The following is a 19,155-nucleotide window of genomic DNA, read 5'->3' as shown; positions in this document are numbered from 1 at the left end:
TCAGAAAAACCCATTCCTTGTCAAAAACCTGGTTCACTCTCAGTTTGAAGAAGACACTTAAAGTCTCAGAAAAACCCATTCCTTGTCAATATATATTTAGTCCTAAGAGTTACAGACCATCAATCCAGCCACTATTTATGAACAAATATTTGCCCAACGTGTCTCCAAAAGCCTTCGTTTCAGGAGCCCTCCACTAAGGGATTTTGACTTAACCAAAATTTAAATTTCTAACAGTACAAACTTTTTAAAGCATAAAAAAAAAAAAAAGGATTGGGAAAAAAAATGCATCAAAATGGAACAATGGAATTATGTCTTTTCCCCCTTATCTTCTCTTTGGCAGTATTATTATATTGCTTTCCTACCAAATGGTTAATATAAATGTTAATCTAATATTAATTCACAAAAGACTTGTCTGAATTTCCAAGTTTGAGTTGCCTGCTGAACATCTAGATCCCCAAAGGGCAGGCACCTCTTTCTGTGGTCTCTCTATTTGTTAATGGCATCAGTGTCTCCCTCCCTTGCCCCCCCCCCCCCCCCCCCCAGTAACCCAGATTGGGCTCCGATGTTTTCAGTTATTTCTATTTCCACAAACACCCTCTTTTGTCCAGGAGCCAAGTCCTTTTTCAGTTTATTTCCACAGCAGCTACCTGATGGCTATCCTTATCTCCTTGCCAGGCCTTGCACCTTCCTTTCTTCACCTTCATTCATCTCCCTGAAACACAGACCCAGGCATGCCACTACTTAACTCAAGAATCCCTAATATTAGGCTGTGATAAGGATTCTCCCCTTGACCAAACTATAGTCAGGATCCCCTAAGCCCTCTTCTCAACTAGGCTTCAACCTTAGGCTTCATTGTCTTCGTTAGGCCTGCATAGCCCACTTTCAGCAAGAATCCGGAGTCAGTTCAGGAAGAATTCCACACATTCACTATCTTGATCACCCTTGATAGCTAATCAAATTCATCACCTGCCACTATCCCCACGTTATACCTGATCACCCTGGCCTGCCTTCAGAAGAATCCTGTCAAGAATCCTCCCCCACCCAGCCTCGCCTTTACCCTTGATGTTTCCACTTAGTTTAATGTTCATGGACACTTCCTAGCCCCCCGGGTATAAATTCCCACTGGTCCATGCTGTATTTGGAATTGAGCTGAATTCTATATACAGGTCTCTTTTCCCTTATTGCAATAGTTCCTGAGTAAAATCTGTCTTTATTGTCTAGCTCTTGTTTTTCTTTGGCAGATCATACAACTCAGTTTGGGGTCTCTTAACCTTTCAAGAGGGAAAGTCTGAATGGTTCATCATAGCCTATAAAAGCGTTCTCCTTGGGGAGGGAGAGAGGAAATGGAGGTTGGCACGTATCATAAGACAAGCTGATGGATTTTTGGGTGAAGCAAATTCTCTCAGAAGGGATGAGAGAAAATCATGATTGGTCTTTGTGTTTCAATAATTTACACTGCATGTGAACAAAATTCACTGAACATTAGTCAAATACATGGGTTAAAAGAAACCACAGGAACTATTATTTCTGTAACAGTCCATTTACTGGGAGAAATAATCTAGTAATCTAGTTGGAGCAAATAATGTTATGTTAATAGGACGGGTCTTTGAGAGTTTCTCAGTAAATACAACAATGAGAACGTAATATACAAAGGAAAAATGTAGGGTCTCAAGAAGCTTTTCCCACTAACTCACGAAGTTGAGGTATTAAGCAGTTTTTAAAATTCATTCATGGATTCGTTTATTCAATAAACATATGCTAATGGGACTACTTGGTTCTAGGACCCAGGCTCAGAAAACAGACCCCACCCAGGGCTGCCTGATGCACTTCATTTATGTCCCTTCAAATCCCAAAGTTATGTGTTCAGTCCAGACTTCTCTGCTACCCAGTTGTGTATATTCAAAACTCCTGCACATAATCGTTTCCTAACAACTCCAAATGGACATGTCAAGCTTCATACGTCCAAAACTGAACTCCCCATTTTCTTGCCCAAACATCTTCCCCAGATTGGTAAAAGGCAACTCAATTTCTTCAGTTTGTCATCCCACACACCCCGGTGTCATTCCTGATTCCTCTTTCTTTCATACCCCATATCCAACAAAGTTCATTGGTTCCACCTTCCAGAAATGTCTAGACTCTATTGTCTTCTCACCGCCTGCACTCTGTTCTAAGCCATCACTGTCTCTCGACTGCCTTATTTGATTAGCTTCCCGACTCACACCCTTGCCTTTTAAGACTGAAGGCAGATCAAGGTAGTTTTCTGCACTCAAAATCCTCCACTGGCGTCCCATCTCACTTAAAGTAAAAGCCAAACTCCTGACCATGGCCTCCAGGGGCGACATTATCTGTCCGGTGGCCCTTCTTCCTCATCTCTCTGTACCCCTCACTCACTCTGCTCCAGCCACACTGGCTGCCTTGCCGGCCCTAGAAATTCCCAGGCATGCTCTCACCTCAGGGCCTTAGCACTTGCTGTGCCCTTTTGCAGGAGAGGACTTCTTCCACACTTCTGCCTGTTTTACTCCCTGTTCTCCTTCTTGGCTCAAACATCACCCCCTCCGTGAGGCCTTCCCTTGGGTTGCATTCTCTGGAAGCAGACACTGAGACAGAGATTGGTGTGCGGGATATTTATTAGGAATCCACATCTATGAAGAGAGGCGGATGTAACAGGATTAGGTAGAAGTCGGCTGCAATACAGGCCTAACAAATTCTCATCCAACCCATGAGAGAGCTCTGGAGCAAGTTCTGCCTATCAGTGTGTCCCACACTGGACTGAAATAGCCAGCCCTCTATACTCCTCTCTCATTTAGTTACAGAATTCGGGCTGCCCCGTGAAGGGCATGGTCAAGCCTCGGTGGCTCTCTGCAGCTGAGGCAAACCCTGAAGGAGCTGAAAGCTAGAGAGCATCTGTGGTCCGCCTTCCTTCTATGAAGGTGGATCTATGCAACATATCTTGGAACGTTCCATGCCATCCTGTTTAAAATTGCCATACCCTCTATCACCCCTATCACTGTTCAGTTTTATTTTTTTCACAGCCCTTAACATCTTCTGATATACTATGTCATCTAGTTATTTCTGTTGTTTATCATCCGGTTCTTTCATTGGAATCTAAGTCCTAATGGTAGAGCAACCTTTGTGTCTTTGGAGCACAGCTACATTTAGACTGGTGTCTGGGTCATAGCACGCACTCAATAAATGTTTGTTGTTTGAAAAAAGTTGTTCAGTCTAGTCATCACACTGTAAAAGCCTTGCAAGAACCATGTCTTATTAATCTTGTCAGAATATGGTGCTTAGTAGGTATACAATGCATGTTTGTTGAATAAATAAATCCATGAATAAATGTTATTAACTTCATGTAAGAAAGTACTCGTATAGCGCAGTCCAATAGAAATACCAGGTGAAGCACATATGTGATTTAAAATCTATTAGCTGTATTAAATATAGTGACATTAACTTTTTAAATATCTAACTGAATGTATCTAAATTTTATCATTTCAACATGTAATCAACATAAAATTTATTAATGAAATCCCTTATTTTGTTTTGTTTTGTACTAAGTCTTTAAAATTCGGTGTGTATTTTGAACTCATACCATAACTCAGTCTGGACTAGCCACATTGGAAGTGCTGGATAGCCATGGGTACGGTACATCTCTAGTGCAAGTCTGCAGTTCATGGGTCAGAATAATATGGGGGGGAGTGTGGGTTGGAGAGGGGAGGTCTCGGGAGTCAATGATTTTCTGGGTCCCCATCATGACTGTAACTTAGCAGCTCTTGATGTGCTCTAGCCAAAAGCCACCAGGAACGCACCTGTACTTGATCACGTTGGGTTGGTTGCTAACTGGCAGGAGAAGGCATATCGTGGGAATTATGCGGCCTTAGTGATAGAACTTACTGTAGGATTTAGGTTTGTGTTCGGTAATTTTAGGGAGGACTTAAGGAAGAAGGGCTATCCTCTGGACTGGACTGGATTCTGTCAGGAAATAGGGGTAATTCTATGATTGGAGCTTTTACTAAATCTTGTCTAGAGGAAGGAAGACTAGGCAGAGGCTAAAGCTGGAACTAACTGGTAAAGAAACAGGAGTCACTCTTGTTAGCCAGCATAGAGGGATGTTTGTTCATTTGTGTGGTTTGGACAATTTCATGTTTTGGCTGTGTTTATATATGATTATGGAGTGGCATTGTTTGGTGTTTATGTTCCGCAGGAAGCAGCTGTCAGCGCTGGGCCAGCTCCCGGCAGCACTGACATCTGGATCACAGCACCACGCCATCTCCTGGAGTTTTCTCTTTCTAATAGCCGTGCGCCCCTAAAGCAAGTGATTTAACTTCTTCGTGGTCCAGTTTTCTCACGGCTACAAAGAGAACACAAGAGCTCTATCTCTCCATCTCTTAAAGTTGTTTTCAGCACTAAATAAGATAATCCGTGTCAGGAAATGGGGATAGTGCCTGGTATAGAGTCACCACTCAATGAGTGTCACCGACTGTCTTTCGAGGATTCTAAAAATGGCACTGTATTTTTTCACGCTTGCCACATCTTCGAAATCTTCCAAACAATGGCTTCTAAGAAGAAGCACGACGTAGTATCATTATTTCCAGAAGGCTCTGGTTTGGGGGACAGTTCCTCGTCCCCTCCAACGGCTCAATCCACTCCTGGGTGAATGCCTTTACCTTTCAACCTTTGTCACTTCCCCACTTGTTGGGAGACGGCCTCCGGGGCTCTCTCCCGGCTTCGGAGTTTTCGGCTGCGCGGCTTCCCCAGGCAATACGGGCGCGGGCGGCAGCACTCGGGAGCTTACGGCGGCGCGGCGCCCACGCGGCCCCGGGAGCCCGAGCGGAACCGGCGCGTCCCCGCCCGCCCGGCCGTCAGCTGATGGGCTTCCCGCCCGGGAGGCCGCTGCCGCCGCCGCCGTCGTGCGAACATGGCGGCCGAAATCCACTCCAGGCCGCAGAGCAGCCGCCCGGTGCTGCTGAGCAAGATCGAGGGGCACCAGGACGCCGTCACGGCCGCGCTTCTCATCCCCAAGGAGGACGGCGTCATCACGGCCAGCGAGGACAGGTAGGGCCGGCGGGTCGTGCGCCGGCGGAGGCGCGACGGGGGCGGCCCGTACTCCCGCCGGCGGCAGGGTGTGGGGATCGTGGGGTCGGCGGCCTCGTCCCTCTCCGGGAGGGGGCGTCCTCGGCCCCCGGGACCTCGCCGCGCCCCTCCGGTCTGGGACCTTCACTGCACCCCTCTAGTTCGGGACCACGGTCTCACCGCTCCCTCCAGCGGGGGACCTCCTTTCGCGGTCCCATAGCGCCCTTCCAACCGAGGATCCCTGTCCCAATGCGCCCCTTCAGTCAGTGACCCCCACCGCGCCATTCTAGCCCAGGGTCCACGCCCCTTCCAGCTCGGGACCCCGGACCCTCCGTGCCCATTCCAGTCGGCGACTCCCTCCCGCCGCGCCCCTCCATAGGGGTACCCCCTTCCCGTCGCGCCTCTCCCGTCGGTGACCCCCACCGCGCCTGTCTAGCCCGGGACCCCCGTCCCTGCCTCTCCTTTGTGGGGTTTTGCTTGCCCCTCGAAAGCGTCGCGACCTCTGGGGGATTTCTTGGCCTTCCGCAGTCAGTTCCAAACCTCTGAGCCAGGAGTATTGGAGGCAGGTGACCGCGGGTCCTGCTGCGAAGGATTCCCCTCTCTCAGCAAACCTCCAGGAGCACTCACTGTCTCCCTTCTGCTTCACAGCTGCTGGGACCCGCTGAACTCTATTTACTACATAGTTTTGTTTTTTTTTCCTAAAAGAGACTTATTTTTTAAAAGGTTGGGTGCTTTTATTTTAAAGAAAAATGTGTTCTCCACTATTAGCAGAAACCCAGTATCACCTGCCATAAAAAATTAAACTAATGAGTAGAGTATGTTATCCTGTGTGCACCTGAAGTCATCTCATTCTTGTACTAAGACAACTGGCATTGAAGAATGCCCTTCACACATTTGGGAAACACTGATCTGGTGCGATTTTGTCATTTTACCAAGAGGAAGTTGAGGCCCTAGGAAAGCCCCAGAGATACTGCTGAAGCCAGAAATGCAACCCAGGACTCTTACCTTTTTGGTCTGCCCAGGGCAGTGCGATTGGATTGGAGAGATACGGTTTGTTTTAAAACTTTAGTGTTTTTAAAACCCTGAAAGTTTAGGTTTGTGGCTTTACAATAGGAATTTGGAAGAAATGACGGATGTTTGCTGAGTGAAATTGTGTTTCCTTGCTACAATGAGTGCTCTTAAATGGTGATATTCCAGAAGCCAAAAGGCTTTCTGGAAATGGAAGGTACTGTTCTTTGCTTAGAGCTGACAGCTTTTTGTGGTCCTTTCTTTTGAAGTAAGCAACATCTGAGGGCCTGTTCTGGGCACGGAAAACTTGAAGCCTCCTGGGTTGCCTAGTTGACCTTTGTATTTTGCTTTTCGAGTCTGGTTATTATGAGCAGGCAATAGCCTCTCCTGGCTTGTATAATGTAGCCAACCTCAGAGGAGGTGGGGAGTGATTGCAAAAGACCTGGGTGTTGGTGTGCAGAGGCAGGCAGGGAATGGGAGAGGGGGATATGAGCCACAGGGAGACGAAGGGAATGTGAAAAAAAGGCAAAGGGCACAAGAATGATATTTGCGTCATGATCAACTTAGATGCAGACAACATTTCATAAAACTTAGCTATCTTATTCAGTAAAATATCTTATCCATGACTCATGCATGTTGGGTAAATTGCTGAATATTTGAGATTACTGGCCAGGAGCAGTGCTAATAAATGTTTTATGGAAAGTGATTACTTAGCTGCTCTGGGATTGAAATGTTCTGGGGGGAGCCTTAGATCAGCTCTTTTTTTTTTTTTTTTGACTCGGACACAGCAAGGCCTTTGCTGATGACCGGACCAGGTGAAGGTCGTTAGAGCCTTGTGTTTCTAATTTGTGTTTCAGGCCATGGAGCTTTCTTGAAGGTAGGACGTTTCTTAGCAGGTGCCTTTATGAGATTTATGAAAGCACGTGGCTATGGGTTTTTGTTGTTGTTGGATGTGGGGGTCTGTCTTTACATTGTCATAAATAGGTGTCTTACTGTTCAATCATTTATTCACTCATGCATTCATATATTTAGAAATACTGTACCTATTGAGTGCCAGGCTCTGGGGAATACAACAGGGATCAAAAGCCACAGCACTTGCCCTCCTAACTTCTGATTCATTGATTTTTATGGCCCTTGACCCGATGAAACCAGCATATGGAGGAAACAGAACACTGACCGCCCTTATTTATCAAACAAGCATTTATTAGACACTTACTGTGTGCTGGACCTGTAGTGTAGAGAGACCAGTAATGCCAAAATCTCTGCTTCCAAAGGAGTAGACAGACTGGTTGAAGAGATGCCCTGTGCTCTCGGCTTCTAGGGTGTTGGGGAGACACAGAGGAAAGAGTGTCCCTGAGGGCCAGAGTTCAAGGAAAGTCTCCTAGGGGAGATGTCACTGGATAGAGAAGTGGGCTGTGTGAAGGGAGGAGGACACACATCCCTGTTCCAGGCAGATGGAAAGAACAGGAGGGAATAAAGAACCACCGTCACTTCTAGGTGACCGGAGCAAAGTGGGGATGAGTGGCCATGGCAGGAGAGAGTACTGAGAGCCGGACGGTCCTAGTGTCCCGTTTTGGAAGGGCCTTCTTTGTATGCCACTGTTAGGAATTTGACCTTAGTTCGTAGCTAGTGAGGAACCATCAAAGACTTCAAAGCAAGAGACGCGATCAGAATTTGTACATTGGAAATAACAATAGCTAACCTTTTAAAAGTTCCTTCTCTCTGGGTGGGGAGGGGGAGAGGGAAAGCAACCACAAGGATTGATGGAGGGAGAGGGATGGGAGGTGGGCTAGATGGGCTTGTGATGGGCACTGGGTGTTGTATGTGAGTGATGAATCACTGAATTCTACTCCTGAAGCCATTGTTGTGCTGTGTGTTACTGAACGAAAATTTAAATTAAAAAAAAAAAAGTTCCTCTCTCGGTTGGTACAGAATTGAACCCATGTATTCGGCGGCATCCAGTCCTCACATCTCCCCTTGAGGTGGGTAGTACAGTCACTTCCCTCATCAGGAGCTCCAAAATTCAGTACATTCTAAAAGTCAAAAGTGGGGGCGCCTGGGTGGCGCAGTCGGTTAAGCGTCCGACTTCAGCCAGGTCACGATCTCGCGGTCCGTGAGTTCGAGCCCCGCGTCAGGCTCTGGGCTGATGGCTCGGAGCCTGGAGCCTGTTTCCGATTCTGTGTCTCCCTCTCTCTCTGCCCCTCCCCCGTTCATGCTCTGTCTCTCTCTGTCCCAAACATAAATAAAAAACGTTGAAAAAAAAAAAATTTAAAAGTCAAAAGTGGTTTCTGTTTGTAAACTGGGCCCGAAAACTCACTGGTGCTACCACTTGAATAGATGAGACCGTTTGTAATCTCGATTTATCCCATGCCGTGTGAGTGTCCATTTGTTTTGCCGGGGAAACAGCAGTGCATGTCCCTTGCAGGTGCTACCCCAGGCCCTGCTGGGAGCCTCCTAGAACACATAGGGTATGCACCCTACCGCGGAGGGCCTTTGACAGTTTCGAAAACTGGTTCTCAGTGAGGGGTGACTTTGCCGGCCAGGGCACATTTGGCAATATCTGGAGACGTTTCAGTTGTCACGACTGTAGGAGGGTATTGCTGGCATCCGGTGGGTAGAGGCCAGAGATGACACGCCACACCTTGTAATGCACGAGGCAGCACCTCGCAGAAAGAATTACCGGCTCCAGATGTCCTCGGTGCCGTGGCTGAGATACCCTGGTTTCGGCTTAATGTACTTACTTATCTGCTCTCTCTAGACAGTGGTTCTCAAACTTGAGCATGTATCAGAACCAAATGGAGGCCTTGTTAAAACACAGATAGCTGGGCCCTGCCCCAGAGATTCCGCTTCAGCAAGGCTGCGCTGGGGCCCGAGAGTTTGCCTCACTTCCACGTTCCCAGTGCTGTTTTTGCTGCTGGCCCAGGAACCCCACTTTGAGAACCCCGGTTCTGCAAGTTCCGGGTCACGGTGCTTGCTTGTGTAGGCCCACTGGGAGGGAACACCGTTTATACCTTGTCTGTCCTCTTTTATGTCAGTTTCTGGGATACATTTGCCTGGAGTCATTTGTTACATGCACGAGTTTATTTCCCATTGAAACCAAACTGTGTATATGACAAAGCTAATGCGAACAATCCGCTCAGAGTATTAAACCGGTGTGGGATACCGAGCTTAATTGCATCATGCTGGGGTCACCCGCCGGTCATGGTTTTGGCAGAAACCTTCGGGGTTACTGGGCCGCAAAGGGTTAACAGAAAACGGCCCTACTCTTTTGTATGCATTCATGTAGATTTTGTTACAGTGGTAATTACCCTAAACTCTTCAGTTTCCAGTTGCCTGCACTTTGGAACGGGCAGTTTTTGAGCATGCAAAACAGAAGAATGATACATGCGTGGACTTTACAAAGAAAAATTCCTCAGTGAATAAAGTATGATTGTCTCTCTAGTCGGGGAAACTGTAAAAATAAAAGCAATAACCTGAGCGGTAAGTTGAAGGGCTTGAGCTACAGCAGTCATTTTCCTGAGAGTGGAAACAGAAGACGAGACTGCTTTCAGAATAGAACTGCAATGTGGTGAGACAGCGAAAACCCATTCCCTGGACACACTGGCCGTTTGAACTGTTTTGCTGGGGACTGCATCAAAAATGTAGAGTCAGTTGGAGGATAGAATTAAAAACAGAAAAAAACCTTTATGATAAAACCTTAGAAATAAGTTAGGGCTGTGGTCCTGAGGTCTTCAATTTTGGGAAACAGTTTGAGGATGAGCGTGCTTATGCTATTGTTGCATCAGGGGCCCGGAGGCCACGATTGATTTCCTGGAGAAGAAATTTTGCTTGGCCTAAGTCAAACAAAGGCAGAGCTCCTGTGTTGTGAAATATTTTAGGATGTTGCGCTTAGGCTGGGAAACGATAACAATGACAGAAAACCAACTCGTAGCATATTTTTTGTGGCATCTTCTTTTCTTATTATTGTTATGCCAGCTGTTTACTTAATATGTGTATTTCCTTTTAGGCATTTCTAAGACTGAAAAGATGGTTTGAGGGAAAGAGTGTATCTTTACTAACTGTTCATGCAGAAACAATTTCGAATAAACCACTTGATTTTTAAGTGTTATGCTTAGGAGAAAACCTGGCATAGCCGGAAGTTGTTAGCCTGTACAGATAACCAGGGCGTTAACTGCTGTGTTTTTGTTTTCATGCAGTGCCTAAAAGTAGACTCTTTGATTTGTGTTAGAAAATAAAAGCAAGAAGTGAGAAGGGAAGAAGCATTTATTCCTCTCTCGTTAGAGTGGCCCTTCTTTGTGATGCTCATTTTCTTTTTATAGCATAGTTAAGAACAGATTCTGGATCCAGAATGCCAGAGTTTGAATCCCAGCCGTGTGACCTGGTGCAGGTTACTTATTCTTTCTGTGCCATAGTTTTCTCATCTGCAAAATGGGAATAGTATCTGCCTCACGGTTTTGTGAGATTTAGATGAATTAGTATGCAAAGTACACTGAACAGTGCCCAGCACAGAGAAAGCACCATATATATGTTGGCTGTTATTTCCCATTTAATTACTTTAATCTCATCAAAAGCTAAAGATATCTGCTTACTCTGTGTGTGTGTGTGTGTGTGTGTGTGTGTGTGTGTGTGTCTCAATAAAATAGTTTTTCCTGTATAAATAAAGCAATACCATTTTCGGAGTGACTTACAAACCTAAGTTCTTGTAACAGTCTTTGAGTTGTGCCTTCTCATCATTTCCGTATTTGGTCATTTACAAGTCATGTCAGTCATTAGTTTTTCCTCATAAAATCTTTGCCCTGCTGTGTTTGGGGGCCCCAAGATCACCCCCTCGGTTCGATGATTCACTAGGAGATGGTTGTCCTCATGGCCGTGATTTATTACAAAGGACACAAAACGGAATCGGTGAAAGGAAAGGAATGGTTGAAGTCCAGAGGAACTCAGAGTCACCTTCCATGAGTCCTTGCCCTGGGGAGTCACACAGGAAGTGCTCCTGTGTTATGTCCACATCTGTAAAATACTGTCTACCAGGAAGCTCATTAGAGACTCAAGACCCACTGCTTTTATGGGGGGCTGGCCGTAGCACTTGACAAAATTCTAGACTCACAGAAGGAAAGCAGGCATGCCGTGGTCTCTCAGATGTTAGTATGAGTGAATCACTAAACAGACCTGGTAGGAATAAAGCATGGAACAGAATTGGAAACCAGGCTACTCTTCCTACTTCCTCAAACTGTGCTTCTCTGGGGTGAGTTTAACCTTGTGTTTCAAGACTAGGCTGGGGATAGAGTTTGAACTTTTTTTTTTTTTTTTTTTTTGGAAGTTAAGAAAGCTTTGCACAGCCCCTAAATTGACTGCATCCTGCCTGGATTGCTCCTGTTCCTAGAGGTTCTGATGGCTTTTAGTCTTCTTGATAGCACAGAGGTCACAAGAAATCATCTCGATGCTAATAGTGAACAGGTAACAGCAGGAATGGTTCCTCAAGTGAAAAAGAAAATACCTGCAGGTAGAAAAGCAGAAAAGCAGCCATCTGGCTTCTGGAGAAGCGTTCTTCCCTCAGGAGCCCGGGGAGATGCCACACAAGGGGCCTCCCTCCTGTGACAAAATCAGGAATCATCATCGTGGGCAGTTGAATTCCTTCCCTGGGAAAGGAGATGGAAATTTAAATTTTTCTCAGCCAATCTAATTAGCCTCAGTGAAAAGAGGCCGATTTCCCTGCCTTTCCGTTTAGATGGTCAATTCAATAAAAATCTAGTGTTTTCCCCTTTTGTTACCAAAGGAGAAAAGCTTCTTTCTGTGGCAGGAATGAAGAGGGCAGAGTTCAAGAGACTTGGCTGAAAGGAAACTGCTCTTTATTTGATAAAAGCAGATTGCATTGATGACCACATCCTTTTCTTCCTCTTGCAGGCTAACATCCTCATGTTATAGAAAGCATGGAGGCTACCAGAATTACCCGTTATGTCTGTAGCCCCTGAAGGTAGTCAGAGTAGGAAAAAATATCCTTTGCTGATGGTAACAGAGATGCTTGGTGGTTTATCAAGATATGAAATAGTATCAGCAGCCTTACGAGTGACCGGAAAATCAGATTTCCTCAAACGTGCTATTGTAAGCGTTTAAAAGAATCAGGCCTTGCACTTAATTTGTAACATATGCTATCGTCTGTATTTTGTGTTTAATTGGTTAACTGAATAATGCTGGTATATCAGTTTATAATATAAAGATGGTTGAATTGCTTTCATTTAGCTGTTTGGGGATGATTAGGGTGTTTTTTGAGAGTTTTCAAAAAAGATCTCGTTTTATAAATGCTGCTGTGTCAAGCGAGACAGAATTTGGCCTTGTGATTTTGCCAAAGCCCTCGTGTGCTCTTTGAATCTATTTATCAAAAGTGTAGGCATGATTTTCAAGGTAATCGTACTGGAAAATAAAATGTATTGGATCCAGATGTGCGTTCTCATGGAGTTTCAGGTTAAAAAATGAAATTAATCACCACTCCCACAAGATGCCTTCTGGTTTGAGATACGTGCTTTTCACAAGGAAAAACCATGCTTTGACTCTGTCTGCCTTCCTCCTCTAGTCCAGCTTAAGCAGAGGAGGCTTTATCGACTTGATTTCCTAAACTATATGTTTAACTTGCTTTTTATCACTCTTTGAGGGAATCAAAGGGACCAGAAGTGATAAAAGGAGCCTCTTTACCCATTCTGATCATCAGGCAGGCATATCTTGGAGAAGATCACAGACTAAGTCTTCCTGGAATAAGTACTTCATTCTTAACCAGACTTGTGGTTTTTAGTCTGCGTTTCATGTATCTGCTATAGTAAGGTAAAAGAACATGCAGAATTATGATCCTTAATAGGATGAACAATATTGGCTGATATTTAATTAAGAGAAATAACTTGATTTAGCTTTTACAGTAACTTCTTTAGTTTCTTGGGATTCAGATTAAGATCTGTGTAAAGTGAAGATCCTGTATTTCAATTAAAAGTTGAAGTGGACTTATTTGTTTATTCAGTACATTTAAATCCTTGGTACTCAGTAAATGCCAAATGCTTTTTTTTTTTTTTTTTTTTTTTTTAATTTTTAAGGTCAGAATCCTCAGTATTCTTAAAGGTATTCTATTTGTGGAACAGGTAGAATTGTATCATTTGGTTATTGCTATGAAACAAACCACTTTAAAATTCAGTGGCTTAAAACAGCAAGTACAGTTGACCCTTCCTGGAACAGAACAACATGACTTTGAACTGTGCAGGGCCACTTATATGTGGATTTTCTATAGTATGGTATAAATTATAAATTATTTTATATGTTTATGGTACATATAGTTTATGGTATAAACTATAAATTATTTTCCTTATGACTTTCTTAACATTTTTTCTTTCTAGCTTATTCTGTAAAAATACAGTATATAATAAAATACACAGAATATGTCTTAATCGAGAGAGACTTTGTAAGAATACTGCTCCTGTTTAGCACAGAAGTCAGTGTTTCTTTGAACTAAATGAGAGCTTTGAAATTAGATGTAGACTTTTCCACAGTCTGGATTTGTTTGGAGGAAAAAAAGTAACGCTTCATGTTTCCTTATTGTTTAGGGGTTACGGAGCACAAAATGTGGAATTCTCTGAAAAGCTTTTTTTTTTTTTTTTTTTTTACTTGTTTTACTTGTTATTTATCACGTAAAGCCTCTTCGCTTTGAATTATTTACTTTTGTAATGTTTTGAAATGCGAATTTTCATCATCCTCTGACATAAGAGCAATGGAATTGGACAAAACGGCCAAAGAAATTGACGTTGGTTTGTTTGATTTTAGGGCCTGGACTCTCCTTCCTTCCGTCTCCCTAAGTATAAAATGGAGGTCCTGGCTGTCATCTTTGCCATGAGGATGTGGCATCACGTTCTCGACCGACGTCGTCTTTCTCGAATCCGAATGTGTGTCTAGAATACAGGAAGCAGCTTTGTCTGCCGCTACAGTTCACTACTGTGAACTTAGAAGAGGTCAGGCAGGGCCACGTGTTGATCAGGAGGCATGGTTTTTTATTGCCATGTCTCTTTCAGGCCCGGTGCCCCCGGGCCTTTGGGTGTCTTCTCTTCTCTGCCTTTCTGCATCTGATTCCTTTGTGGGGCTGTGCCCCCTGCTCACCGCTCCCGGGGCGTGACATTCTCTGTTCGCCCAGTGTCTCTAACCCTGTGTCCCGGTCCGAGTCTCCTTATGAGCTCTGGGCGTCCTTGACCCTCTGCACTGGCCTCCTGGATGCATCAGATCCTTGACTAGACCCCGTGGGGGCATGACACGCTCCAGACGTCAGGCCCTCGCCCGTGGCGTGAGTTCCTGTTGAGGACAGTATGAATCTCCGAGGGAGAACCTCCCGTGAGGGATGACCAGAGCCTCTTAGGATCTGCCTTACGAAAGAAAGAGAAGGGTCTGCACCCTGCTGGAGATTGCTCTGATTCTAGTGCCCGCCCTTGGCACTGGAGCTTCTAATCTGAGGCCTGTTTTACCCTTCAGCCTGGTTTGCGCTTGTTGGGAATGATTTGACAGACACATTCTTGCCGAGTGAAAAGTCTTCACATTTAGATAGCTGTCTTGACGTCACACAAGATACCTCCTCCTTGTTTGATTGTTGGCTTGTTCTTCTGCTTATTGATTGGAGGTGGGGGACCCCGCAGTTCTCTGGATGTCAGGGCTCCAGGACCACCCCCCACCCCAACAGGGAGCCATAGGTCTCGGCTGTGTCACAGGTGCGTTCCTTCTCCTCTCCTACTGGTCCTGCTCAGCCCGGTTACGGAAGTTAGCTCTGTCATTTTACATTATGCTTTTAAAAAAAAAAAACTAACATTTCATAAACCTTTTCTCATGGATTCATGGTCTTGGCAACTATTTTTAATGGCTACACCAGCCTGTTAATTCAAGTAGCTTATCACGAACCCATGGTTTTCATAACTATTTGTAATGACGGCGTAAGCCGTTGAATTAATATGCCTGGAGCCCATTTCATTATTTAACATCCCCCCCCAGTTTTTACTCCTTTGAATAGCGCTCGGAGTAACTTTTTTTAAATGCGTAATTCTTTTTTTCCTATGAACTGATGTCTTCAGAATCAGTTGCCAAGCATGGAGTGTCTCAATCACTTTGTTGTTGTCATGACTGTTGGTAGCAGAACCAGCAGTGTTAGGCGGGAAATGTTTTTGCTCACCATATGGAACAAATTCTTGCCAAAGAGCTGGTTCTGATTTGCGGTGCTGACACAAAATTATGAGAACCCTAGCGATGGCGTTTTATTATTGTTTTCAGTTGTCCGTTTGCTCACCCCCGCATTTTTAAACACGTTTCAGTTCGAAACCTTTAAAACAAGAAAGTACAGGCCAGCGTTGGCTTTTCGTTTGTCTAGAAAATAAGCGGACCATCCACCTTGCTGAAGACCGGCGGACAAATAAGGCGTGGGTAGCAGCGTGCAGGCAGCGTGGCGATGCGTACCTAACGTTACCGTCTCACATAGAAATACCTTTTCTCATCTATGCGCGGAAAATGCCGCAGCTGTATGTAAGTCCCGGCTGCTCTAACTAGGAGGCCGGAGGAGGTAGAGGTAGGTAATCTTAGCGGGGAGAAGTCTGAAAAAAATTGTATGCAGACCCTGAAAGAAATGACACATTTCCTTTCCAAGTACCTTTCGGAAAACTATCAAGCTATTGTTTTAAAATAGCTTAAAAATAGAGCCTCGCAAAGATCAACCAGTTTCTAAGATTTCGGTTGTAAGGCAAGACTTTTTTTTTTCAGATTGACATGGTCTTGGAATCTCAAAGAAAATCCATCCTCTAGAAAAATGGCTAGAATAAGCAGCAAGCAAAACAGAAAATGAGTTGAGGTGCGTGGGTGTAAACTTGTCAAAATATTAAAGGAAAAGTTAAGCTGTTGTATCTTAACTCAGTAGAGAAAGCAGCTTAGACATTCGTCTAGGCAGGCAATATTGTGGTTTTGTAGAAATAAAACCATCTGATCTTGATACTCTGTGATTATATGGTCTCTTAATAACATCCTGGAGTTTTTAATAGTTTTCTCCTATAAATGTCACAAACTGTATTGTGTTGCTTAGAACTTATTGAATAGATTTTCCCCCCAATTTATTTAATAGTAAATGTTCTCAGCCTGTGGAATTTGTTGACTTTTTTTTAATTAAAAAAAATTTTTTTTAATATTTTTATTTATTTTTGAGACAGAGAGAGACAGAGCATGAGCAGGGGAGGGGCGGAGAGAGAGGGAGACAGAGAATCCGAAGCAGGCTCCAAGCTCTGGGCTGTCAGCACAGAGCCCAACGCGGGGCTCGAACTCACAGACTGTGAGATCATGACCCGAGCTGAAGTCGGACGCCCAACTGACTGAGCCACCCAGACGCCCCTAAATTTTTTTTTAATGTTTTATTTACTTTTGAGAGAGAGGGGGGCAGAGTACGAGTGGGGGAGGGGCAGAGAGAGAGGGACACACAGAATCCGAAGCAGGCTCCAGGTTCTGAGCTGTCAGCGCAGAGCCCGACACAGGGCTTGAACCCACGGGCTGTGAGATCGTGACCTGAGCTGAAGTCGGACGCTTAACTGACTGAGCCACCCACGTGCCCCATTTGTTGACTTTTTAAATAAACAGCCCAACTTAAGCCTGTTTTTGCAGTCATTCTTTAAACCAAATGAGACCTATTCTAAACACCATACAAAACACATTCCTATATTATTTAGTAGAAATTATACAACTTTGTTTAATGCATAGGTTCTTGGGAGTGTTAGGGGTTAAACCTAGCACTGTCTTGATTTCATCTTGGAAGTGAGAGATTTTAGCGTTGTTGTGGAAGGAAGGGAAAGAGATTGGCTTGAAAAGAGAAGAGGCAGGGTTCCAGATAGAAGGTGTGACTACAAAGAGACCTTGTCAAGGTCAAGTGCCGATTTTGGAACTTGATTCCCAAGAAAGGATGGGCTTCTCGCAGCCCGGATATGATCGATTTTCAACCGAAACATCCCATGAGATGATTTAAGTCTTGCCAGTTTCCCAGTGTGTCAGCTGGGTGCAAGCCAAAGTACAGTACTAATGTTTGTCCTCTAAGGGAAATGATACTGTGTTTCAAAAAATGCCGGTGTCTAGGTAGGTTTCATTTTGACCTTGGGCTATTTTGAATATCATTCTGAGCTTTGCAGACTTAAAATTAGACCTTTCCAGGTTAGATGATTGGCTGGAAGAGATAACCTTTAGGGTTTCCCCTTCTCCGGCCGCCTTTTCTGCCTTTGAGTATCGCTCTTCTCACGAGAGGACCCGAGGAAGAGCCTGTGGCACTGAGTCCTTCCTTCTTTGAGATGCCAGTGTGTCTATGACCCACAACTTTTGGAGTTGATTTGAAGGGTTTTAGAATGTGTCTGTACTCTGTTCTTCTTTAGGCCCTTAAAAAACCTGGCAGGTTTAACCCCTTTGTGATCCGCGTGAATGAAGGCCTGTGAACTTGACGGGGCGCTGTGCGACACTCTGATCTCCCTGTGCCTTGCCTTTTCCTATATCCTGTCTTTGGAACTGGAGTAGGACCCTGGGGTAGATTTAAGGCTTCTCAAGGCGTTGGCCTTTAACTTCTTACAGCTCCCTTGGCTTCATCCCTCATGTTGAACGTAAGTAACGAAATGTATCCGTAAAGCCTTCTGTAGTGTGTGACAGGCTGTGTCATGCTGAGATGGCACCCGTGCTGCGGTATGCCCAGATAGACCATCTGGAGAGGGGAGTTCTTGGTAGAGTGGCGAGGGTGGAGGGCTGAGGGCCTAACTGGAGCTCGGGGTACTTGGGGCCCTTGAGGACGGCAGCTCGTTGGGATGGAGGTCTGGGTTGGGAAGTCATAGGCACTGAGTGTCACACGGACCCCTGATTCGAGACCGCCAACTGCTGGTGGGCTCTCAGCATGGGGCAACGGAATGCGTGGCTCCTTGGGAGTTGCAGCCGCTGGTGCACCTGCCCCGGGGCGGGCCCACCGTGTCGGAGGGAAGAAGCCACCAGGTGATGAGAGGAGCTGACGGAGCCAGGCTGTGGTGGGTGTACTGATAACAGAGAGCAAGGGCCAGCGTCACATTTTGGAATCACTGCTTACTTCTTAAAAAAGCAAATAAGCAAAAATCTGCAACACCGTTATTACACCTAAAGAAATGAACGGTATTTTAATACCGTCAAATATCTAGTCAGTGTTCAGATTTTCAGTTTCACGACAATACACGTGTGTTTAACAGTTTGTTTGAGCGAGGATCCAGATAGGTCTATGCATTGGGATTGCTAGATATATCTTTTTTTTTTTTTTTTTAACATTTATTTATTTTTGAGACAGAGGCAGAGCATGAACGGGGGAGGGGCAGAGAGAGAGGGAGACACAGAATCGGAAGCAGGCTCCAGGCTCCGAGCCATCAGCCCAGAGCCCGACGCGGGGCTCGAACCCACGGACCGTGAGATCGTGACCTGAGCTGAAGTCGGACGCTTAACCGACTGAGCCACCCAGGTGCCCCTAGATATATCTCTTAAAACCGCTTTAATTATAGCCTGATCCTCTATCTCTATTTTTTTCCCCATGCAAATTTTTTGTAGAAGGAACTGGGTCATTGTCTGTAGCCTTGCCTGTGGTCTTGAGTTTTGCTGAATGCACCCGTGGGGTGGTGTTTATGTTCCTCTGTATTTCCTGTAAATTGGTAGTTGAATCTAGAGGTTTGATCAGATGGTATCTTCCAACAAAATTGGTATCATACTGCCGTTATTGGTTTTGTAGAGGGCTTTCACTTAACATTATAACGTGAACACTTTCTATGCCATTAGCTATTTTTCATAACTTGATTTAAATGGCTCCAAACTACAAAGGTCTGTATTATGAAAAATTTTTAACTTCTGAGGTTTGGGAAAGAAGAAGGTCGGGTAATCATGAACAGCAACCAAGGACCCCATAACAGAGAAGTCTAAATGTTACCTTGAAGAGTGTTAAATTTTGGTTTAACATGTGGAATTACAAACTGTAAAAATTAAAGGTCTGTTTCTACATGCTTTAGTCTGTTCTCCCCTCTCTTTTAATTTTGGATGTGAACTTGGACACTT

At 44.8% G+C, this 19,155-nt stretch overlaps 1 protein-coding gene across 2 annotated transcripts in view; it reads left to right on the top strand.

The window, feature by feature from the left end:
• The first annotated feature begins 4,855 nt into the window (after positions 1-4,855).
• The window catches only part of WDFY1 (WD repeat and FYVE domain containing 1), a 45,864-nt gene continuing 31,564 nt past the window's right edge, over positions 4,856-19,155 (top strand). Inside the window, exon 1 of one of the 2 annotated variants that reach the window (XM_042950303.1) lies at positions 4,856-5,052. In XM_042950303.1, the coding sequence (XP_042806237.1) occupies positions 4,916-5,052 (137 nt within the window). In that variant the 5' untranslated portion in view covers positions 4,856-4,915. Of the gene's footprint in view, positions 5,053-17,735; positions 18,235-19,155 lie in introns of those variants that run through there. The other variant, XM_042950304.1, reaches the window with a different exon arrangement.

The sequence above is a fragment of the Panthera leo genome, chromosome C1 (assembly GCF_018350215.1).
Source record: "Panthera leo isolate Ple1 chromosome C1, P.leo_Ple1_pat1.1, whole genome shotgun sequence".
Lineage (NCBI taxonomy): Eukaryota > Metazoa > Chordata > Mammalia > Carnivora > Felidae > Panthera > Panthera leo.
Note: the sequence above shows the minus strand (reverse complement) of the source record. Positions and strands in the feature narration are given on the sequence as shown.